Consider the following 26,042-nt stretch of genomic DNA (forward strand, 5'->3'; position numbering starts at 1 on the left):
TAAATAAAATCTTTAAAAACTACATATTCATATGTGACATAATCCTATTTGTGTTTGGCTATGGAAAACTCTGTCCTTTAAAAACAGGCCATGCAACTGTTAGACAGCACCAAATAATAGAGGATTCATTATAGTGAATTGAAATTTGACTTTCTATAACTTCTACTCATTAGTCTTCTTATCTTCCATGCATCACAGAATAATTTAGTGACAAGAGAAGTAGAATAATTTTCTCAAGTGTTTGAAGGGCTATTATTAGAACAGACTAGATTATTCTGTGATTCATGGACATTTAGTACATAGGCTTTGGAACTAAGTTTGTCAAGTTACTACTTATGTGATCTTAGGCAAATTATTTAACCTCCTTAGATTTCCATCTGTAAATGAAAATTGTAACACTACCTCTTGTGAGAATAGTAAAGATTATGTGAGATAATGTATATAAAGTGGTATGGACTTATAGAAAGAATATGAACAAGGACAGTTTTCAGGCAGAAGAACATGTTCTTAAGAGTAGAAGCAAAAAAAAAAAAGTATGGTATCCCCAAGGAACTGCAAGGAGTCCAGAGGCTTTGTAGTTCCTTTGCTTTGTAGAGCAGAAAGTGGCTGTGAGGAGTGGCAGGATATAAAACTGGAGAGATGGGCAGAAGTCAGATCACAAAGAGCCTTAGGAACTTAACCGAGGAGATTGAACTTTATCCAGAAATCTGTGGGGAGCTATTGAAATTTAGGCAAGAGAATGGTATGATTGGATTTGACTTTTAGATAGATCACTCTGGTTGATATATGGTTAGACTAGAACCAGACCAGATGCAAAATACCAGCTAGGAAGCTTCTGTAATAATTGAGATTTTAAAAAGTTGTGAGTCTTGCTCTGGCTGGGGTGGCTCAGTGGATTGGGTGCCGACCTGCAAACCAAAACATTGCTGGTTCGATTACCAGTCAGGGCACGTCACATGCCTGGATTACGGGCCAGGTACGCAGTTGCGGGGGTGCGAGTATCTCTCACATACTGATGTTTCTCTTCCTTTCTTTCTCCCACTCTTCCCCTCTCTCTAAAAGTAAATAAATAAAATCTTAAAAAAAAAGGTGAGAGCCTTTTTGGTAGAAGTAAGAGAGGGGAGAAAATATAAACATACATATGCTGTATTCTGTGCTTGGTATGTCACATTTATTTTTCCATTTAATTCTTCTGATAATCTTATAAATTATATTTAAGAAATCTGCTCTCTGGGGTGTGATCATTATAAATAATATTGTTATTCTTATTCTTATTTTTATTAGTATTGTCTTGACTTTTGCTTCCTTTTCCTACCAGTGTTTATTTCTTGGAGGTAGATCCTATTCTTCATCCTTACCTTTGTTTTAAATTCTGGAATAATCTGGCTTTGTTTATGTATTCCCATTATTTCACCATTTTGTCTATATAAAGTTCTGTATACTTGGTACTTTCCCATTCACCTATTTGTATATTTTTATCTTATGATTTCAGAATGCCTTTTATATGTCATTTCCTAATATAGAGGTAATTGTATTAATCAGATAGATTTATTTTCAAAAGAATATTTTAGATTAGTTAGCCTGATAACTTCTCAGACAGAAACAATCTTGTGGCTATAAATGCAACTTTAAAAAGATTAAATATTTTGCTTTCATTCTGATTGTGTATATTTATGTACATTTCTATTAACAGATATTTTCTAATATATTTTTCTATAATGATTTTTATCAACTTTAGCTTCATAAGCATTTCTCTTAAAGTTTTATACTTTGTTCATCTATGATTTAAAAATGTTATTACATTTATAACAAACCTCTGTAATGTACTTTAGTATATACTATTTTATTTGAACTTTCAAATTACTTTTACAATAGGTAGGGCAATTATTCTATTTTATATATGAAAAAGACTGGGAGAATTTAAGTGTTGTCCAAGATTATACAATAAATGACAGAGCTGGGGCCATGTATTCTAACTCCATATTCAATGGTCTTTCTATCACCTCATCCTTAGATACACTAGTAAATAATCTGAGGTGGTGGGAGGTGGAAATGTTAGCACTTACATTTTACAGAAACATTTCAGTATACTTTGATCTTATATTTTATAGGATCATATGTTCCAGCAGAATATTCTTCCTTTAGAATTGCTGAACAGATTTTTACAAGAATCAGTACTGATGATGATATAGAAACAAATTCATCAACATTTATGAAGGAAATGAAAGAGGTACCGAAACTAAACTTTTCTTATGTTAAAAACATTAAATTCTGCCACTAATGGTCAATCATCATGGAAGAAATTAGTCTTAAACTAAAACATGCAGATGTGCTTATACTACTCTTCAGGAGCCAGAGGGCAGTCAAACACAGCTTCCTAGTTTCTGTCTTATGTGGAAATGGAAACGAATGTTTTATTGAAAAATACAGTTTTAAAGAAAAAGTGTTATTGAATGGTAAAAACATGCTTTCATAGTTCTGTATGGGATATGTGAAGGTCTCAGAAAACATGGACCTGTTCAGGAACATTTTGCATAGTATCTATTGTTCCTGTTAGGCTTAGTTTTAAAATAAAAGATCACTGGGTTAGAAGGCTTTTAAAAATCCTTACATATTTTGTACTCTTAGAGAATTTTCACTTCCTATAACAAAGGATGTATCATCACCTATATCTGATCTGAGCAGATGTCAAGTAGGCTGGAGGGGCTAAGGGAATTTAATGTAGCTCTTGCCCTATCTTTAGCAGGTAGGAATAATTGGACCACTATATAGTCTAAATTTTCTATAGGTAGATGGAGAATAAAATTATCATTTCTCCACAGTGTATGATGTTTATATAATTATTAATAGAATGCATTGACTATCTATGGCAGAATATAGCAATATATTAGGTTCTTAAGTCACATTTATTTTTAAGTAGTCTTAACTCTTGTGAAGCTTAGACCCATAGCTAGGTAAAAAGACCATGAAGGTTCCTATTGTGTCATTACATAATAAAGGTGAAATTCTGTTTTTTGAGAAGGAGGTTAATAATCTTCATTTGAGAAGGAGCACGTCGGTTAATGAAAGTCTTGGTCTTTGTTGGGCATGATTGAAATTTATTTGTTTAACCAGGAATCAGTGGACATGGATTGGATGCTTTTTTTGAAAGTTTTCTTTCCATATTTACCATCATATACAGAAGTAACAATAAGTTTGAGAGATAGTTTTGAGTATTTTATGACAATTGATTAGTCATTTTTGAAGAAAATGACCAGTTTTATGCTTCATTTAAATATGTAATTCATTCCTTTATTTTGCTATATCTAAAACATCGATATTTTTAGATACATACACATATGCTTACGTCTATATATACATCAGCTATTCTCTTGGAATTATTAGTCATGAGATTTTAATAAAGTAATAAAATGTTTCTGCTCAGCTGGATTTCTCTATAAAAACATATTTTACACGAACTAATAGAGAGACTGGATTTTTCTTCATTTTTCTATGATAGTGACAGCTATTTCATTATAACGAATAATGTTAAAATTATATTTTTCAGATAGCATACATTGTACATAATGCTAATGACAAATCACTCATATTAATTGATGAACTTGGCAGAGGTACTAATACAGAAGAAGGTATTGGCATTTGTTATGCTGTTTGTGAATATCTGCTGAGCTTAAAGGTATTATTCTCTGTTTTAAGTATATTAATTTTGAGTCCTTTTTTGATGTATCTTTCATATATTTATCATGATTGCATTTTGCAGGCACCTATAAATAGCTCTTTAAACAATTTTAGGTAGTAAAAATTACCATAGCACTTATATTTTTGTTACTTTATTTCTGACGAAAGTAGGAATGGTTGGTATGATAGTCACGATGCAGACAAGGAAAGGAGGAAATCAAGAAGTACAAACAATGTTAGAACTGGTCAATTTGGCCTTAATTTTTATCAAATAGCAAAACATGAAAGCATTTCAGTAATTGTCTCTGTGTAATAACATTGACTATGATGTGATAGTATGAAATTTTACTAGGCATCTGAGGTCACCTTATGGAAAATACTAATATTTTACCTGAGAGTTCATTCCTTTAAAGAAAATGCTTTTTAACTAATCAATTATATAAAACAAACTATGTTTTTCTCTATTATTAAGCTAATTCATAAAATTACCTTTTAGATCATCACTCAAAATACATACAGATATGAAAAAACTTAAATAAAAATATATTTCCTCAAATAAGGTATCTTAAAATATTCTGGCCCTGGCTGGTGAAGCTCAGTGGATTAAGTGTGGGCCTGTGAACCAAAGGGTCACTGGTTCAATTCCCAGTCAGGACACATGCCTGGGTTGCAGGCCAGGTCCCCAGTTGGGGGCACCTGAGGGGCAACCACACATTGATGTTTCTCTCTCTCTCTTTCTCCTTCCCTTTCCCTCTCTCGAAAAATAAATAAATAAAATCTTAAAAAAATATATTCCTAAGAGTCCATAATGATTTACTGTACCTTAATATACCTTAAATAAGAATCTAGCAGTTTATCATATAGAATTAAAGATATGATTTTATACTTAAAGTTATGTGATGAGTCAAAAGTAACATTATTGGATAACATTAGTCTTTATAATTCTGAATCTATGTCACTTGATCAGAATTTCTCATATGAAAAAGATATGTGTGTTACTTGTTAGGATTAAAAGCTACTTCATTAGGATTAAAAGCTGATGGTTAATTTTATGTTAACTTGACTGGGCTACAGAGTACCCCAGAGACAATTGGTTGAACAATATTTTGGGTGTAACTGTGAGGGTATTTCTGGATAGTATTTGGAGTGGTAGAATGAGTAAAGCAGATTGCCCTCTTTAATGTGTGTGGGCCCTATTCAACTGGGTGGGACCCAGTTGAAGTCTTGAGTAGAACAAAAAGGCCTAGGAGTAAGAGTTTAACTCTACCTGCCTGACTGCCTTCATTCTGGGATATTGGTTCTTCCTGCCTTTGGACTCAAACTGAAATATTAGCTCTTGCTGGGTCTTGAGCCTGCCAACATTTGGACTGGAACTACCATCAGCTCTCCTGAGTCTCTAGCTTGCTGATTGCAGATCTGGGGACTTGTCAGGCTCCATAATCACAGGAGCCAATTCCTTAAAAAAAAAATCTCTCTCCACACACACACATCCCTATTAATTCTGTTTCTTATGGGAAACTTTAAAAATACAGATTTTGGTATTGAGAATGGTTCTAAAGGAAGAGAATTTTAAGGATTAGCTTTCTGAATTGATTATGGGGTTTCTGGAATTGACTCTCTAATATGATTAGATAAGATACTAGTGATTATTTCCAGCAGTAAGAAAGCACTGGTTGTCCATAGTGTGACCTGGCAATAGAAATATGCAAAATATCACCACTGGATACTCTTAATCAACTACTTGTAAAGAAGCAAGGAGCTGGGCGACTGTATACGTGATACTTTCAGATATTTTTGGCAGACCAACAAATATAATGAGATTGGCTAATTGCTCCTAACATTACTGGACAAAATGGAGAAAGAAAATAGAGAGCTCAGGTGTTTGAGTGCCTGCATAAATCCCTATAAAAATGACCTGAAAGCTCTATAGGCACCCTGAAGGAGAGTCTTACCTTCTGGAGCCACATGAATGAGATTCCTAAAAATCGGACCCAGATCTCATCCTGTGGCTGGCTGAATTACAATGCAGGTTGAACTGTTAGCCACGTGGTAGCAACTGTGTTATTAAAGTGAGAGCATTGATTAGGAAGAAATGGGATCCTGAAAGAACGTGGGAAGACCCTGATGAAGCTGGGAACACTGAGCCTCAAAATTCTGATCAGTCTGCCTTGCCAGCGGAAGAGGCCTGCCATCTGAGCAGATTAGCTAGCTACATTACCTGAGGAAACTAATGGCCTCCCCTGAGGGGATTACAATGTAAGACAATGCGGATTCCTTAGGCTCCATCCCTAGCAACCTTCTTTGCCTGTAATCTAGCAACCTTCTTTGCCACAACTAGATGAGGGTTCTAGAAGGCCCCTAAGGGTGGGGTACAAAGTATGGCCCACGAGGAGGTATACTATACTTCAAAAGAACTATCTGTGTCTAACTTATACAGACAGAAATTTGGGGAACATGTGTGGAACTGGATATTAAGGAATTGGATATGGATATAATTATCCCATATATCAGGAACATAAAGTTGGATTGGACTGAATTTATTGATATGGACTTGTGAGCGAGAGATTTTGCATTTAATGTTGCAGTTTGGGATATTTGGTTGGTTGGTTGAAACATGAACCAAAAGGTAGCCCACGGTGAGTGAGCTGGAAGTATTGGACCTTCCTTGCTTTAATGTAGAGATCTTAGGGTAAGAAATGTCTAAACGTGTAGAGAATTATTATTAGAGTTTATTTGAGCCAAACTGACATGTACTGGAGAGCGTGATCTCAAATGCTCCAGGGAATAACAGTTTTGCAGTTTCCTTTATGCATTTGAAATTAAGGGAGTAACATAAGGAAGATTATATGGAGGTCGGAAAAAACAAGGTGGGGATTGGATTATAGGATAGTTAAAATTATGTGGTTTCTTCAGGCTTAATACCCCTTCCAGGGTAATTACATCTCATATTTCAGATGTGTGTTAACCTATAAGAACAAGGGATAGGACTGGCTTAAACCTTTTACTAAAGAAGTTATAGGCCTGGGGCATGACTATCCACTATAACCCGCCCAGTTAGGAATTTATGATCAGATGCCCTGTGAAGTTACTTTCCATGGAACCCCCTCTCTTTTTTCATCCACAGAGGAAAGGATTCAGAAGTTTAGGGAGATTAGAATGTTATTTTGGATTTACCATTTAAGACCTACTCACCCACCCTGGACAGGTCCAAAAGACATACTTTTCACCATGACTGTGAGCAATAAATTTGTGAGGAGAGCACCAACATCCTTGAAGAGCTCTGTGATTGTTTTTATCTGTAGGCCAGACCTTGCATTGGAAAGTGCAGTCACTGAATTGGGAAACCTAAATACAAGGGAGTAATTGGAGCTCAGGGAGGCAGGGGCCAACTGGTGGCACTCAGCCGTCAAAGGCAAGGTGGGAGTGGTTACCAACACAGACAGCAGAGTCAAGCAGCCATCAGAAACGTCATGACTTAGTCAGATCTGTGGCACTGCTAGTTGATCAGGGTGTCTGTCGATGTGAAATAGGAAGTTTATTAAATTATTACTTGATCTGTATAAGCATAAAAGCTTTAGGTCAAGAGAATAAAAGTCTACCCTGAATCATAAAAACAGAGAGTCACAACCCCTTAACCAAGTTCTAGATGGGCCAATTTATGGACCTAGAACCTCTTAAATGAAGGGAGGCCAGGCCCCCTTGAGGAAGGGCTCTGGTACACTGCCAATAACTTATTCTCTTAATCATTCTTCCAGCCCTTTTCCCAGGGTAACTGTGTATTGGGGGAAAGGAAACGATTATACATTTTGAGGACTACTGGACACTGGCTCTAAATCCAGGAAACACAAAACGTCACTGGGGTCTACCAGTCAGAGTAGGGGCTTATGGAAGTCAGGTGATAAATGGAGTTTTAGCTCAAGTCTATCTCACAGTGGGCCCAGTGGGTCCCCAGCCCATCCTGTGGTGGTTCCTTCAGTTCCAGAATGCATAATTGGGATAGATGTACTCAGTAGCTGGTAGAATTGCCACATGGGTTTCCTGACTTGTTCAGTAGGAACTATTATGGTAGGAAAGGCGAAATGAAAGCTACTAGAACTTCTACTCAGGAAGATAATAAACCAGAAGCAATACTGCATTCCTGGGTGGGGGTTGCAGAGATTAGTGCCACCATCAAGGCCTTGAACAATGCAGAGGTGGTTATTCGCACCACATCTCCATTCCACTCACGTATTCAGTCTGTGCAGAAGACAGATGGATCTTGGAGAATGACAGTGGATTATTGTAACCTTAACCAGGTGGTGACTGTAATCGCAGCTGCTGTATCAGATGAAGTTTCATTGCTTGAGCAAATTAACACATCCCCTGGTACCTGGTATGCAGCTAATTGATCTAGCCAATGCTTTTTTCTTTCTCCCTGAGAATCAAGACCACCAGAAGCAGTTTGCTTTCAGCTGGCAATGTCAGCAGTGCACTTTGAACTTCAGGGGTATATCCACTCTCTGACTCTGCATCATAATTTAGTTTCCAAAATCTTGACCACTTAACCTGCCACAAGCTATTACATTACATTACAATGATAATCTTACAGTGAGTGATTGGATCTAGTAAGCAAGAAGTAACAATACTGTAGATTTGTTGGTAAAACATCTGTGTCAGATGGGGGAAATAAATCTGACAAAAGTACAGGGAGGGGCCTTCTATCCCAGTGAAGTTTCTAGGGATCCACTGGTATAGGGCAATTTGTTACATTTAGCCCCTCCAACTGAAAAATACATAGTTGGCCTTTGGATTTTAGAGGCACAGTCATCCCCATTTAGACGTATTACTCTGGCATATTCACCAAGTGACCTGAAAACTGTTAGTTTTAAGTGGGGCCCAAAACAAGAGAAGGCTCTGCAACATGTTCAGCCATGCAAGCTGTTCTGCTACTTAGGCTACATGACCAAGCAGAGTCCGTAGTGCTTGAAGTGTCAGTGGCAGATGGAGATGCTATTTGGCAGGGTCCTGTAGGTGAATTATAGCACAGGGATTAGGATTTTGGAGCAAACCCTACTATCCTTTGCTGATAACTACTCTCCTTTTGAAAAACCACACTTGGCCTGCTACTGTGCCTTAGTAGAGACTGAATGATTAGCATGGGCTGCCAAATTGTCATGCAACCTGAGCTGCCTGTCATAAACTGGGTATTATCTGACCCACCAGCCATTAAATTGGGTATACACAGAAGCACTCTGTTATCAAGTGGAAGTGGCATATAGGTGATCAAGCCTGAGCTGGTGATGAAGGTACGAGTAAGTTGCATGAAGAAATGGCCTAAATGCTCATGGTCCCCATGCCTGGTACACTGCTCTCTTTCTCAACCTGTACATGTGACCTCATGGGTAATCCCCTATGATCATTGACAGAGGAAGAGAAGACTTTCCTGATTTACAGATGGTTTTGCACAATATTCAGGTGCCACCGGAAAGTGGACAGCTGCAGAAGTGCATCCCCTCTCTGGGACATCCCTGGAGGACAGTAGTGAAGGAAAACTGTCCGAGCGGGCAGGACTTCAAGCAGAGTACCTAACTTGTTCATTTGGCTTGGAACATGAAATGGCCAGATGTGTGATTGTATACCAGTTCATGTGCTGTGGCTGGGACTTGGAAGGAACATGTTTAGAAAAATTGGTGACAAGGAAATCTGGGGAAGAGGTGTATGTATAAATTTGTCTTAATGGGAAAAATGTGAAGTTATTTGTGCTCCATGAGAATACTCAACCAAAGCGTAGCCTTAGTAAAGGAGGATTTTAATAATCAAGTGGATGGGATGATCTGTTGTGTGGATACCTGTTAGCCTCTTTCCCCATTCACTCCTGACGTCACCCAAAGGACTCATGAACACAGTGGCAGTGATGGCATGGATAGAGGTTAGGCATGGACTCAGCAACATAGATTTCCACTAACCATGGCCAGTCTGGCTACAACCACTACTGTGTGCCCAGTCTGCCAGCAACAGAGACCAACACTGAGCCTTCGATATGGCACCATTCCCCAAGGTGATCAGCCACCTGCCGGGTGGCTGGTTGATTGCATCGGACCACTTCCATCATGAGAAGGGCAGCAATTTGTTCTTATTGGACTAGGTACTTAATCTGGATACAGATTTGCCTTCTTTTCATTAATTGCTTCTGCCCAAACTACCACCCTTGATCTTAATAGAATGCTTTATCCACTGTTGTCATACTCCACACAGAATTGCTTTTGATCAAGAAAGAACTCACTTCCTAGCAAGTGACATGCAGCATTGGGTCTGTGCTCATGAAATTCACTGGTCTTACCCTGTTCCCCAACAGCTGCCTTGGTAGTACTGTGACATGGCCTTTGGAAGACTCAGTTACATGCCAGCTAGGTGGCAGTGTCTTGCAGGACTGCAGCAAGGTTCTCCAGAAACCCATTTATGTGCTGTCCTTCATTGAATATGAATTTCCAAAACATTTAAAATGAATCTACCATGTTAGCCTTAAAGCTGTTAGTTTCATTCCTATACTTCTGCTAAGCTACTTGGAAAACTGAAGTAAATTTTATGTTTAAGAAATTAAAATAGAATTTTCTCATTTATTTAAAAAGCATTGATACTTACTATTATATATTCTAGGCATTTACACTGTTTGCTACGCACTTCTTGGAACTATGCCATCTGGATGTCCTGTATCCTAATGTAGAAAACATGCATTTTGAAGTTCAACATGTAAAAAACACCTCAAGAAATAAAGGAGCAATCTTGTATACCTACAGACTTTCTAAGGGATTCACAGAAGAAAAAAATTATGGTATTTATGTAGAAATTATATCTATACACTGAAAGTCTACATATTCTCATAAGAGAAAGTTTCTCCTCCCCTTTATTTGGCTGTCAATCTAAGTACTTTCTCATTGAGTGCTTAAATGTTCTAAGACTGTGTTTTCTATGTCAAAAAACACATATGTATTTTAAAATGTAGCTTATTTTAAAACGTATATTAACCAGTAGCTATGTAGAATTACAACACATAAAGACCCTAGAAGTATAGGTATCTATCCTTAGAAGAATATAGTTTATATTTGCAAGTTATATAATGAATTGAAAGTTGTGTATCCCTTGCATACTCTTTCAGTAGTAGGCTTCTTTCTCTGTGTTCTTCAGAGTCTGGGAACTTGATAATTAAATCTAAATGGGGTAATATACCCCATTTTAAGACATTTAGAAACTTGATTACATTTTTTATCTATGTTATTATTTGACGTGTGTGAAATCTCATGGATTCAGAGAATTTTCGATTGACTTCCACATATAAAGTTCCAAAAATTAATTTTGCAATAAATGTGACACTTGGCAGAGGGGAAAAAAGCATTTTTTTCCATTTGAAATAGGAAATCAAATGGATAGCTTGATTTGTATCAGATGTTTAATCTTTATAAGCATTAATTTCATCTACCAAATGGGAATAATTTTCCATATATGTAGGCTTGTGAAGATTAACGAATTATCAAATATGAACTACCAGTGTAGTGTCTAGCAATCACTAACTTCTGAGTAAATATTAGTGGGCTTCTATTGCCTCTAAAGCAATAAATGCAATAAATTATTAGCACACAGTAGTAAGTGTATATGGCATTCATACAATGTAATCAAATTAAACTCTGAGAACATGAAAACTACTAGTGGTACTTTGAGTTTGCATGAAGAGTAATAACCTACCATTAAAGCTTCTGAGAAATTCCTCCCTCATTGATCTGCTAGATAGAGAATCATTCAGCTATAGGGACACCTCTGTGGCTAAACACTGGCCTCCCTTGCAAAACCCATATATCCTTGACCTTCTGTTAACCAACTGCATTTGTAGTTGCAATTACTATTATTCAGTTTCTTTTTTTTATTCAACTTTCTAATGACCTCTTTTCCTTTCCCTGACATGTTTTCTTGTGTCTCAGAGGTATCTTGAGAGGTAATTGATTTACCTCTCAATTTGCCTAACATCTCTTGGACATATAATTAAATCTAATAATTGGTAAGTTGGACTTTGGAAAACTTAATTTTGAGAATTGTGAAGTAGTTGAGAAATATCTGAGAAGGAAGGTTTAAATCTGGAAAGAAAAGATTAATACTGGTCGAAAGAAACACTGATACCAGTGATAATAATATCGAAGCCCCATCATTGTTTATAATTTTAGGGTTAAAAGCCGCAGAGGCGTCATCACTCCCACCATCAATTGTCTTGGATGCCAAAGAAATCACAACTCAAATTACCAGACAAATTTTGGTAAGAAACTTTTTAGCAATAAGAATCGTTTTTCAAATTCAAGAAAATACTTTTAGCGTACATGTTTATAATGGTCTTGTATTTAAATATGTAATAATTCACATTAATAGTTAAAATATTTAAAATAAAAACTTGATATCTAAATAAAGAAAATCCTCTTCTTAAAATTTTTGGTTTAATTTATTATAATGTTTTCCAGTAAATCAACTAATATGAGACAAAAGTTAAGCAATTCAGTTCCTATAGTACTTACTGCTACACTTTCTGATGAGAAAATAAATCTATATAAAGTAAGCATTAAAAGTAAAAATCACTATGCGCAACATTTTTAAATCTTTTTTATAGTTTTCAAAGCTCTACTATCTATTATCATATGTAAACCTCATAACTCTTCATGAAGCAGTTACATCTAATAAAAGATTTTTAAAAAAGGTATTAGTTTTACTCACATTTTTACAAATGAGGTTCATAGAGGTTAAGGGATTTGCTAGGAAGCAGTAGCTCCAAAACTGAATTCACATCTGTTGGCTCAAAATTTGGAAATCTTTTTTCTTTTTGTATCAGGTTGCTTTAAATTGTTTTAAGAATCCAGTGTTTAGTAAACTGAGCTACGTACAGTGTGAAATGTTCTATGGTAGTAAGTTTCCTATGTCTTTCACACTTTCTTAACCTGCCTTCAACTTTTAATGAATTCCTCCAGTCTTTTGAGTTCCTAGACTGTCTTTCTGAGTTCACTTTCCCAACTAATGGCATTTGAATCCCTTCATCCGTAATTTTGACAGTGCTTTTCTTCTGAAAACCTCTCCAGCTGGGGGCAACTTCTTCAATAATCTTTCAGGCTTTGGCTTTTTCAGTGATGCTCCAAATATACTTGCGGCAGGCTAGTTTTATTTGATAAACTCTATTCTAAGATGGACTATAAACTATAAACTAAGATGGACACTTTAACCTTGGGAATTATAATGAATCTTATTATTAATGTGCCTATTTAATGTGGTGGTATTTTTGTTTTCCTCAGAAAAACTGTTATCTTGGAATCACACATATACAGTTATATATAACTGGAAATAGTTTTGTACCCAAAGTTGTTGAAGGTGAACAAGAATTAATTTCTGTTCTCCATAAAAAAAAAAAAAGACAGGCTAGTTTTTTCCACTACAAATTCACATAGTTTAACTTGGTTCAATATTTATTAGTTTTTTTCTGCCATTATTTTGATGAGTATGGTTTCTTTGCAGTAATTCTTTCAAAACATTTCTGTTGCTCCTAAGCCCTCTATGACCTCACTCTCTACAAAGAATTCACCTCCTATAGTTTTTGAAAGACTTGAAGTCATCTCTATGAGTTCTTGAATCTTTTTCCCTTCAAAATTCTATTTTGTAATTTTCTTTTTTCACCCATTTCTCTTCCCTCTTATCTCAAAAGAAGAGATTATCTTTCAGCCTGTTTAACTGTTCTTCCATCTTTCCAACCCTGTTAGGATGTTACATCATCGGTTTCCTTTCTTCTCCTTCAATCCTTAGTACTTTTTAGACTGACTTTTCTTTTTCTATGACTATGCTTAGGTTTTCTAAGAAGTTCTTTTTTTTCTGCCTTATTCTCAAACTATATTTCTCTTCATTTTACTGCCAACTTCTCAAGAGTAGCTTCTTCCATTTCTCACTCATAAACTGGATCTTCCTGTCATCACTCTACTGAAAGTTTCTTCTTATATATGAGGTAATAGTAAAATCTTCTGGCTTTTTTTTTACTTCTCTTTCCTGGTCTCTTCTGTGGCGTTTGGCACTACCACTCTTCCCTTTTGATAGTTCTTTCCTGCTTTGGCTACTGTGGAATTGTTTTCCCCTGGATGTTTTCATTCTCCTACATCTTTGATTACTTCTTTCCTTTCTTCATCAGTGCTTTTTATCATTCCACTTATCAAATAAAAGTATTTTTAAGGTTTTGCCCTGTTCATTTACAAGTCTATTTTTTGTGATCTCATTTTCTCTTCAGCTTCCATTTTTATTTCTTATCGACTCTCAATCTATATAAGGATGGGGCAAAAGTAGTTTTACTCTGCCATTGTGACATAACTTTGAGTTAATAAATCTATTGCAATAATCAACTTGCATGTCTCTTCCCATACTCATAACTATAAACCTACTTTTGCCCACCCTGTATTTTCTCCATATTTCTTGAAATTTTAATTCATGTTTGTAGCCTTTAATAGGTCCAAAATTATATTTATTATCTTCTGTAAAATCTCATTTCATTTTCAAATCTTCCTTTGATCTATCACAGTCATCTATGAATCCTGCTTCTTAATCACCTCTCATTAGAACAAGGTAGTGAGTTCTGTCTTTTCTAGCCCATTCTAAATATTTCTACCAGATTGTCTCCTAATGTATAGCTCTTATCATATTGTTCCCCTGCCAAGGAACTTTCTACTATTTCTTAGCCTAGTGTTAAAAGTCTGCTATGATAATGTCTCCAAATACTGTCCTAGGATTACTTACGTTAAAATCACCTAGAATATTGGGTACCATTCTAGATTTTCAGTGGTCTCTTGTGGCATAGGAATGTACATTTTTAACCAGTCTTCAGATGATTCTTTTCAAATTTATTTGGGTGACATTGGTTAATTATACTGTATATGTTTCAAGTGTTCAGTTCTATAACACATCATCTATATATCGCATTGTGTGCTCTCCAGCCAAAGTGTAGTTGTTTCTGAACCCAACCAATAGGGGAGGTCCTACCACTTGCTGCCTACCAAGCAAGAATCCAGAGACAGAGTTCTTTTATTAACAATCATATAATTTGAAATAATGACAAGTTTCTGCCTCAAATATCTGGGTAGCAAAAGTAAGGGGAAAGAAAAACAGCATGACATCAAAAATAGTTATTTAAATATTTGTCATTACAACTGCTACATAGGTTCAAGAACTGAAAATAACACATGAACAAAAATCTGTTCACAGTGCTATTATCACCAAGGTCTTTGTAAATAAAGGCAAATGTCTGCTTCAAAGCCCATTTCCTCTAAGACACGCAAAGAAAAATCACCCTGTCACCCTCTGTCAGCTCAGTTCAAGGTTGCACCAAGAACCTCTTTTCTCACCCAAAAGTATCATAAATGTGGGTGGCTGAGCTGGTCTCCAGTCTTTGTCCAGTTTCAGGCATCTTTCAGAGTCTGTGCCCCCAGGCTTCCGCTCACAGGCCCACCCTGGCCACCATTGGCAGGCCTGCTGGTGACCGTTGACACACACCAACCCCCAGCTCCACCGTGGGAGGAGAAAGAACCAACTGACGTTTTGTTTCCCAGCACACTCTGTTTCAAATGTCCTCTCCCAGAAACCTGTGTGCTTCCAAAGCCAGTGGGAGTGTCCAGCTTTCCAACCAATGAGGGCCAGTGCCAGCCATGTTTGCCTTTGCCCCTTTTCCCACAGCTGTGTTTACAAGGGGTCAGAGTCTCCTCCAGTCACACAGGCTCTGTACAAGCTCCCTTCTCTGGCAGACTCCCTTCATAGGGAAGGAAAGCCGCTTCGAACCTGCAATTTTGCCTTGGGGTTTTCTCCCTGGCCCTTTTCTTCTCTTGGCAACTTGGCCTGACCCGTCTGTAACATAGTTTGCCCTCCATCCCCATATATTTGACTCTCTTTACTTTCTTCACTGCTCCCTTCCCCTCTGGTAACTACCTCCTGTTGTTTGTGTCCCTGAATCTGTTTTATATTTTTTTCTTTCAGATGATTCTTAAACACACTAAAGTTTGTTAACTGCTGCTGTATAATTTTCTTATGCTTACTGCTCCAACCTTAAACAACATTACTTGATTATATAACCTACTTTTCTGGCACTCTGAATTACTTGATATTTCACTGTTTTAACCTGACTGCTGCTCCTTCCTTCCTTCCTTCCTTCCTTTTCTTTTCTTTCCTTCCTTCCTTCGTTCCTTCCTTTTTAAATTTTTAAAAAAGATTTTATTTATTTTCAGAGAGAGGGGAAAGGAGGGAGAAAGAGAGGGAGAGAAACATGGATCAATTGGTTGCCTCTCTCATGCCCCTACCTGGGGACCTGGCCCTCTATCCAAGCATGTGCCCTGAACAGGGAATTGAACTGGCAACCTGCAGTTCACACTGCAGCACTCAATCCACTGAGCTATACCAGCCAGGACTTATTTTTAATTATTTGAAAATTAAATTTACTGGGGTGACATTGGCTAATAAGATTATATAAGTGTACCATGCTTTTTAATGGGTCTGTTCTAGATGTTTCCTTCATCAAGAATGCCCTTCTTTCCAGGTTCCTCTATCAAGATTCATTCCAAACACCCCATCATGTTTAAGATTTTATTGGCCTGAGTGGGAAGTGAGCTCTTCTTCCTTTGAGCACTTTGTATTTTCATGTGGGACTTATCATAATTACAGTAATCAGTTGCTTATAAACATGTCTTTACATTGTAAGACTGATCTTGAGTTTCATTAATATGTCAGGTGGACATTTCTGTATCTCCTGTAGATAAAAACACAAAATGTGGTACCCAGAATAGAGATGAGAATAATGTTCAATAAATGTTTGTTTAAATAATAAACTGATAGCTGATCAATGTATTAAATAGATGTGTAAATGCATAATAATCTTATTCTGCTCATGAAATCATATTTATTTTTCCTGTAGTGAAAGTAGAAAAATGTCTGAAATTGCTTGCTATTGAGAAAGAGTTGAGGGATTTTATTTTCCTTAGTAAAGGGAAGTTCACTAAGACTTTACATAAACAGTTAACATTGAAAATGCTGATTCCCTTATCTAGCTCAGGTAGAGAAGTGAATGAAGAATTTTCTAGTAGTACTTCCAACCCTGAAATACTCTTCAAGGACCAAATATCTAAAGGTCTTCCAACACATTAGAAAATTCCCATTTTAAACATTATTTCTTGGGTATCCTTAAGTAGTTTGTTAAGCATCAAGGCATAATTTTAAGTAGCTAATTATGTTGCTTATTTTTATGTTGTAATTCACCTCTCGGGTAATATTTTCTCTTAGGCTCTAGTAGTTTCTATGTAAGAGTGTTTTTGAGGGACAAGCTGTTTATTGATGAACCATTCTTTCCACCAGTTTACCTGTTGGGGAATTAAAATAGGAGATTGCAGAGTGGTAGCCTTGAGTGACAATTAAAAGTTTGAATACTACCTAACAAAGAGCAGTGCTGTTTTTCCATAGCTTTTTATTCTCCAAAATAATATTCTTTATTTCTTCTGTATATTCCCTTGCTATTTGGATAGAACTGAGTTATCTGAAGGGATTAGTTAACCCTTGGGTTCTACATTTCTATTAAAAGATATAGAGAATTACTAGAAGTTTAATGTAAGTTCATAGTAGTCATATTGTAATTTTTATCTATATTTTTTCAATAACAGAAAAGCCAGTGGAACGCCCCTGAGATGGAGAGACAGAGGGCCGTGTACCATCTGGCTACTAGGCTAGTGCAAACTGCTCGCAACTCCCGGTTGGATCCCGACGGTTTACGCACATATTTAAGCCATCTGAAAACGAAGTATGAAGCAGGGTTCCCCGAGGCCGAGCGAGATTCAGGAAAGACTGAAGAATAGTAATTCACATGTTATACAAATGAAATTAAAATTCATCTCATATTTTAGTTAGCAACTACTTTATATTAATCTCAGAATTATCATCCCCAATTATTCTGTATAAGAAAATGTTTGTTGTGACTACCTACCAATGAGAACTATTTAAAGGGCTGATTTTTAGGACAAAAATCAGTGTGATGTGATACTTTTTTCACTTATGAAAACTTATGTTATTGTTGTAAGTTTATACTTACAAAGTTAGAATTTAAAATGTTATAGTAAATACCTTATTTTAAAAAAACAACTTCCTTTTTATGTCTGGAAATGTACATGAGTTCTTTACACTGTGTTCTGAACCAATAATACCTACGTCTCAATAAGTTTTTACTTAGCATCCCAAATTCTAACACTGGATGCTTCTGAAGTTAGTTAGAATGGTATTTTAGAATACCATTCTAAAGAATTTTAAAGTATTCTTTTGACATTCAGTATAGTTCTAAAGGGCAAAAATAAACAAAGGCCGTTTTTCATGCGGGGTGTTTCTGGAGTGGGGAGTCGCCACCACAGACCCTTTCAGTTTTCCAAATAGCCAGGCTTGCCGTCCTCTCCTCACCAACCTCTTTTTCAGGTTTTCATGTTTGGCCATCTTTTTTAGGTGAGTTGACCATGGCTGCAGAAAGGTAATATTGATTTGTATACCTCAGTTCTTGGTTGAGAGGGAACATTGCACAGAACTGTTTTTCCATAGGCATGTGGCTACACCACCGTTGTAGAATCTCCCCACAGGTCATTGTTGTTTTATAACTGGACAAAAGGAAATGGAAGGCCACCGGTTGTTGAGTAACTGTAAAGAGCTGTTGTCTTCTCAAACTCCTGATTCCTACAGTTTCAGCATAGTAGATGACTTATTTACATAATCTCAGCCCAGAGGCCAAGATAGAGAAGTTGTTCTTTTCTTGGACAACTAAGTATCTGGAACTCAGGGTATACATTCAAGAGTCTTGAGAATTCATAGTAATTTGGCCAAAAAATTATTTAGAGACTGGTTAGGGCCCTATTTGTTGTTTACATACACATATTTTATCTTACAAATTTATTATTAATGCGTTTGACTTTGTAAAACTCTTTTTCAGGATTCTAAATACACATTAGTAGCCAGACATATTGAAAAAGTTATAATTTGAAGGACATATATACTGTTGGAAATTAGTAATGACACTTACATTTGATATATATTAATGTCCTATTAGACTACTTATATTCTTCATTGCCCTTTTAGGAAGAGTATTTGAAATTGACCATTAGGTACATTTTAATTCATAGCTTTTGAAATTAATTATATTTTATGCAGTCATTCCTAAAAGCAGTTAGATAATTTCAGCTTGTGGCAAATTTCTAGAAGGCACTGAGGAGGAAGAGGGCATGGCAGATTGTTGAGGAGGAAAGGGAAAAAAGTGAGGAAGCAATGAAAGGCAGAAGGGGAGCAGGCAATGGAAGAAAAACAGGCAAACAGAGACAGGTGCAAAGTATTAAATACATTGAATATTATTTCCTGAATTTTATTAAGTTCCCTTTAGATTTAACCCCAGTATTAGATTCCACCAGACTTCTAAGAAACTTTTCATCATTTAGAGCTTTTGATGCAAAAAGTGCAGCCAACTGATTTTCTTTTATTCTAGATTTGTAATTCTGACATAAAAGTAGCTTTATATTTTCTTAAAATTAAGTTACTGGTACTTTTTCTTCAATATTGTTTTTATAGCAGAAACTTCAAAAAGCAAAGCAAATGAAGATGCAATTATCATGTCAGGGTGCTGTAGAAAGGTGAGTACTAGGAAGACAGTCCATTTTCCAATTTTAAGGTTTATTTGGCTCTACTCTTTAGACCTCTTTGCTTTTGACTTTCTCTAAAATTATAGATCATTATCTCATAATCCAGCCTTTTAAGATAAATGTCCATAATGTTGTACCAAACTCCTTTAATTTCCACCTCAAAGCAATTCTTTTAGTCTGTTCCATCTTTCTCCTTGTATAAAGTCATGCTTTTTAAAGTCTGGGAGTAAGGTATGTGAGACTAGAGGAATAGGGCAGCTTATCCTCATGCATAGGGAGCAACACATTTATTTTAAAACTTACATATAGTAAAATTAATTTTTTGGTATACAGTTTTGGTTAAATGGTGCACCTTTATGGATTCTTGGAATCACTACAGCAGGACATAGAACAGTTCCATTCCCCCTAAATGATTCCCTTATACTGTGTCTTTATAGTCAAATCCTTCCCTGGCTCCTAACTTTAACCCAGCAATCACTGGGAATGATTAAGTATTCCTTCCCTATAGTTTTTTTTTTCTGGATTTTTTTTCCTGGAAGGTCCATTAAATAGAATAATATCGCATATAACCTTGTAAGACTGGCTTCTGTAACTCAGCATAATGTGTTTTAGACTTTATCGATGATGTTTTTCCTTTTTATTGGTGAGTATTATTTCCTTGTTTGAATGTAACACAGTTTTGCCATTCACTCATTGAAGAACATTTGGATTTCCGGATTTGGTGATTATGAATAAAGATGTTATAAACATTCATGTACAGATTTTTGTGTGAGTTTTAGTTTTAATTTATCTAGGTTAACTAAGAATGAAGTAGCTGCATCATAAGTGTATGTTTAATTTATAAGAAGTTGCCAAACTATTTTCCAGAGTGGCTATACTATTTTGTATTACTGTCAGCCATGTATGACAGTTCCGGTCGTCTCACATGTTCTCTAGTACCTGGTATTGTCATTTTGGGGGGTGTGTTTTAATTTTAGCTATTCTAATAGATGTGTAATGAATAATGCATTTTTAAAAATTTAAAGCTATTCTGATCATTATTTATAGTAAGTAGTGATTTTTTTCCCTCTTTTCCTAAATTTTTTTTAGCTTAACCCTTCTGGTAGCATATTTTTAAACCTTTCCCTTCATGCAGAAGTTTTATAATAGGTCTTACTCTTAAAAACTACAAAAAAAATTAGTAATATCTACTATGGAACTGGCAACATACTAGGTTGTAGGGGTACAAAAGATGTCTGACCCTGAGGTAGATTTTGCAGGTGTAGTAAACAGGAAAAAAACCCGATGTATTAGAGTTGGTACACCATGTGATAAGTGCAATAGAGGAACATAATAAAAATGTAGTGGCACAAAAATTATACAATTGTTTGTGAGTCAAGGAGTTTAAAAGATCGTAAACTACATCAGGTATTCAGATAAGAATAGAAGAAGAGAAGAGCAATTTAGATAGAAGGATCAGCATATGTAAAAGCAAAGAGATAGGAAACAGTAAGCTATTTGGTTTGGCTGGGAGGTAGAGTGCATACGAGAAACTGAAAAAAAAGATGAATCTAGGTGCTTACATAAATTTCTTCTGTAGACCACCGAAGAGTTTTAAGGGGTGTGTGTGTGTTTTCTGGAGGGTGGGAGAGGGTGATGGTGATGGGAGTGGAGGGATAACGATGAGATCTCCATTGTACAAAGGTCGTCTGAGTGACAGCATGAATGATCTGTGAAGGGTGATTGAAGCCATAGGGAGGAGGACATGATTGTTTGAGAGGTTATTTTAGTAGTCCAGTGCAGAGTTGATCATTAAAGAAAGAAGCAATGGGAGTAGAACAGATGTGTTGGGATGGGCAGAGGAAAGAATAAGAGAGAGTAGCTGGTAGGAGAGAGAATATAACTGATTTGCAAGATACTAAGGAGATTTAGTGACTGATTAACTAGATTAGTGACTCATCCAATTTTTTACTGAAGGAAAGTTTTTATGGGTTCAATTGCCCCCACCCCAGCCCATGCACCTCAGAATGTGAACTTATTTGGAAATAGGATCGATCATTTCAGATGTAATTAGTTGAGATAAGGTTATGCTAACAGGGTGGGCCCCTAATTCAATATGATTGGTGTCCTTATAAGAAGATTGCCATGTGAAGACAGGATTGGAGTGACACCTGTATAAGCTAAGGAATGCCAAAGACCCTTAGAGGACCACCAGAAGCTAGAAAGAGGTGAGGGAGGGCTCCCCTACAGATTTCAGAGGGAGCATAGCTCTGCTGAAACCTAGATTCTAGTTTCCAGAACTGTGAGACAAATTTCTGCTTTCTTTCTGCCATCCAGTTTGTGTTACTTTGTTATGGCAGAGCTCGCAAACTAATATAAGAGAGAAAAATTAAATGTGATTATGAGTGTTGATGCCATCAACCATGTTGAAAAATAGGGAAGTACTGGTAAGAATTCCATTAAGAAGTAGTTTTGGAAATTTAGGTACTGCTTCTTGTCTATTCTCTGGCATAGGTATGAGCCATGTTCAGTAAAAGTGATAACTAGACCAAATTCACTAAATTCTAATAGTGTTGAAGGTGTAAGAGGAGGAAGAAGGAAAAAAAATGGGTGGAAATTAGAGAATAAATGTAAAAAGATTTGCTGAGCTATTTTCCCAGACAAATCTCTTTATCTGAGTCAGCAGTCTAGTGTTTCTCTATGAGCTAGACTAAGGGTATTTTTTATACTTCCTTCATATTAACGCATTTTTAACCATAATAATAACTTTGTTTATACTACTTTTAAAATATATTCAAATGTTAATATACTGTGTATACTATAAACTCCTATTACTTATTAGGTTATAATATGCTTAATTATAATTCAGTGTAGTTTAATTAAGTATATAAATTCAATCCAATAATACATTAGTAACTCACAGGAATGAAAATGGAAGGAAAGGGAAAGCAAGTAATCTAGTTATTTTGCCACTTTGCTGTTTTCATTCTATTCTTTAGAAGCTTAAATTACACAGCTTTTTAAAATCTTACTATAAGATCAGAATGAATACTCTTTTCCTATGAATTGTTAAAATTTTAACAAATGTATTTTATTGACTATGCTATTGCAGTCGTCCCATTTTCACCCCTTTACTCCCCTCCACCCTGTACCCCACCTCCCACCCACATTCCCCTCTTAGTTCATGTCTATGGGTCATACATATAAGTTCTTTGGCTTCTACATTTCCTACACTATTCTTAACCTCCCCCTGCCTATTTTGTACCTACCATTTATTCTTTATTCCCTGTACCTTTTCCCCCATTCTCTTCTCTCCACCTCCCCACTGATAATGCTCCATGTGATTTCCATTTCTGTCAGTCTGTTCCTGTTCTAGTTGTTTGCTTAGTTTGTGTTTTTGTTTTTTTTAGGTTTGGTTGTTGATAGTTGTGAGTTTGTTGTCATTTTACTGTTCATGTTTTTGATCATCTTCTTTTTTTTAGATAAGTCCCTTAAACATTTCCTACAATAAGGGCTGGGCAAAATTAAGCTCCTTTAATTTGACCTTATCTGGGAAGCACTTTATCTGCCTTCCATTCTAAATGATAGCTTTGCTAGAGTAATCTTGGATGTAGGTCCTTGCCTTTCAGGACTTCAAATACTTCTTTCCAGTCCCTTCTTGCCTGCCAGGTTTCTTTTGAGAAATCAGCTGACAGTCTTATGGGCACTCCTTTGTAGGTAACTGTCTCCTTTCTCTTGCTGCTTTTAAGATTCTCTCCTTATCTTTAATCTTGGCTAATTTAATTATGATATGCCTTGGTGTGTGCTTCCTTGGGTCCAACTTCTTTGGGACTCTCTGAGCTTCCTGGACTTCCTGGAAGTCTATTTCCTTTGCCAGATTGGGGAAGTTCTCTTTTATTATGTTTTCAAGTTAAGTTTTCAATTTCTTGGTCTTCCTCTTCTTCTGGTACCCCTATGATTTGGATGTTGGAACGTTTAAAGATATCTTGGAGTTTCCTAAGCCTCTCCTCATTTTTTTGAATTCTTATTTCTTCATTCTGTTCTGGTTGAATGTTTATTTCTTCCTTCTGGTCCAAACCTTTGAGTTCTGGTTTCCTTCCTGTCACTGTTGGTTCCCTGTGCATTTTCCTTTATTTCAGTCTTCATAGCCTTCACTTTTTCCTCTATTTTGTGACCGTAGTCAATTAATTCTGTGAGCATCTTGATTACCAGTGTTTTGAACTGTGCATCTGATAGGTTGGCTGTCTCTTCATCGCTTAGTTGTATTTTTCTGGAGTTTTGATCTGTTCTTTCATTTGGGCCATTTTTTTGTCCCAGCGCGCCTGTTATGTAGTAAGGGGTAGAGCCTTAGGTATTAGCCAGGGTGGGGCACCCAAGTTGCTGAGTTGAGGCACTGTTTGTGGGGGAGGGGTCTGACAGGAAACAGTGCCACTTGCTCAGCTCTCAGTCAACTTTCAGTCACTTCCTCCGCTACCCACAAGCAAATTGGGCCCTTCTGGTGCTGATTCCTGGGTGGGTGGGTTTTTGTATGTTCTAGGACCCTGTGGGTCCCTCCAACAAACCCTCCTGTGACTCTGGGAGTTTCTCCTGCAGCTGCCTCAGCCGCCACAGGATTTTCCAGTCAGGTTTTGAGGCTTTATTTCCTTGCACTGGAACCCCGGGTTGTGCAGTCTCTGTCCCCAGTTGTTCCTCCCAGCTTATCCGAATGCAAATGTGGGCCCACCTGGTCCACCAGCCTCCATCTTGTCGCACATCCTCTCCACCCGGGCTGCCCGTCTCCGCCCCATCTGCCAGTCTGGATGAATGTTTCTTTTTTAACTCCTTGGTTGTCAGACTTCCATAGAGTTTGATTTTCTGGCAGTTCTGGTTGTTTTCTGTTTTTAAATTTGTTGTTGACTTCCTTTGGTTGTTCGAGGAGGCACAATGTATCCACCTATGCCTCCATCTTGGCCAGAGGTCCAAGTTGTTAAAATTTTAATAGTCCTCAGATTGTAAGTAGACAGTGCAAATGGCTGCTATCTGATAAAATCTACTATAATGTATCCTAAAATACATAGTGCTGAGGTGGGGAACAGATTCTCATTGTGAAGAACTGTAAAGGCATAGCAGTGTATGGTGACGGATGTTACTAACTAGACTTGTTGTGGTGATTGCTTTGCAATATATGCAAATATTGAATCATTATGTTGTATACCTAAAACTAATATACAGCAGCTCTTATCTGTAGGAGATACATTCCAAAACCCCCAGTAGATGCCCGAAACTGAAGATAGTCCCAAACTCTATATATACTATGCTTTTTCCTATGCATACATACCTTTTCACTTAAAGCACTTTATGGCTTCTCTTTGGCATATCTGAATTGCGAGCATCACTACTCTTATCTTTTGGGGCCATTATTAAGCAAGATAAGGACTATTTGAACACAAACACTGCGATACCACAACAGTCGATCCGATAACTGAGGTGGCCACCGTGAGACTGACAGGGAGCTCCTACAGCCTGCATATGCCAGGCAAAGGGATGATTCACATCCCAGGTGGGTGTGGCAGGAGAGCAGAAGCTTCCTCATGCTACTCGGAATGGCATGCAATTTCTAAGCTTATAAATTATTTCTGCAATATTCCACTTCATATTTTTAGTATGCAGTTGACTGTGGGTAACTGAAACCCCAGAAAGTGAAACTGTGGCTAAGAGGAGACTACTGTAATGTATGTCAATTATACCTTGATTTAAAAAAAGAGAACTATAAGGGGTTTGAGATTTTTATCTTAATTGCAGACCAGCTGGTTAGCTTACTACAGTTTGATGTTTGCTGTCAGAAGTCAAAAGAATCGCTTCTTGGCCTTTTGGCTAAGATCAAGTGCAGTACCTGTTTTATCAGTTTAGTATCCGTTGCCCTGGCTGGCGTGGCTCAGTGGTTGAGTGCCGACCTGCGAATCAAAGGGTCTCTGGTTCAATGCTCAATCGAGGGCACACGGTCCCTAGTGGGGGGCGCCTGAGATGCAACCACACATTGATGTTTAGCTACCTCTCTTTCTCTCTCCCTTCCCTTCTCTAAAAAATAAGTTAAAATCTTAAATAAAAAAAAAGAAGTCAAGAGTCTCCTGGGTCTGAAACAGAAGACTTGATACGGATGGCTCAGCGTGCAGCTTGAGTGTCTGTGTTGGTCCCACCCTGTGAGACAGTGAGCGGTCCAGCTAGATGTGCACGCAGTGGGTTCGTGTTACAGCCGAGGAATCCCAGGCTTGGGAGACTCCGATCATTTATAACGAGCTTGAAGCAAACAGACTGGACCTTTTCTGCATAGGAAGACATTACCTATGTTATACTACTTACTGAGCAAACCTGCCCTTTGCTCAGAGGGAGACACTGTCCCTAGCTTTCAACGTTGCTCACTACACAGACATCCTTAAAATGGTCGTCAGGAATGAAGCAGCCAGTGTCTTTGTTCGTAGGACAGCGGAAACGTGAGAGACACATGGAGAACTGTCTCCTAATGCTCATGTTTGTGTTGTAGCAGTTTGACCACATAGTTACAAAGAGAAAAGCCGAGTACCCTAGATATTAAAAAAGAAAACGGCTAAAAAATTGTGGTAGACAATGTGTGAAAGTGGTCAAAAGGTACCAACTTCCATTTATAAAATAAAAGTCTTGGAGATGTAATGTGTAGCATGGTGACTAATAATAATACTCTATTAA

The 26,042-nt window shown here is 37.0% G+C and overlaps 1 protein-coding gene and 1 pseudogene across 1 annotated transcript in view; both read left to right on the forward strand.

The window, feature by feature from the left end:
* Positions 1-17,706, forward strand: part of MSH4 (mutS homolog 4) — a 68,356-nt gene extending 50,650 nt beyond the window's left edge. The window contains exons 16-20 of the mRNA XM_024565345.3: positions 2,112-2,230; positions 3,548-3,676; positions 10,315-10,489; positions 11,871-11,959; positions 17,358-17,706. Coding sequence (XP_024421113.2) covers positions 2,112-2,230; positions 3,548-3,676; positions 10,315-10,489; positions 11,871-11,959; positions 17,358-17,549 — 704 coding nt within the window. The 3' untranslated portion in view covers positions 17,550-17,706. The remainder of the gene's footprint in view (positions 1-2,111; positions 2,231-3,547; positions 3,677-10,314; positions 10,490-11,870; positions 11,960-17,357) is intronic.
* A 7,467-nt stretch (positions 17,707-25,173) lies between these two features.
* LOC112309444 (U2 spliceosomal RNA) lies at positions 25,174-25,285 on the forward strand (annotated as a pseudogene).
* Positions 25,286-26,042: the final 757 nt, after the last annotated feature.

Source organism: Desmodus rotundus, chromosome 3 (genome assembly GCF_022682495.2).
Source record: "Desmodus rotundus isolate HL8 chromosome 3, HLdesRot8A.1, whole genome shotgun sequence".
In the NCBI taxonomy this organism is placed as follows: domain Eukaryota; kingdom Metazoa; phylum Chordata; class Mammalia; order Chiroptera; family Phyllostomidae; genus Desmodus; species Desmodus rotundus.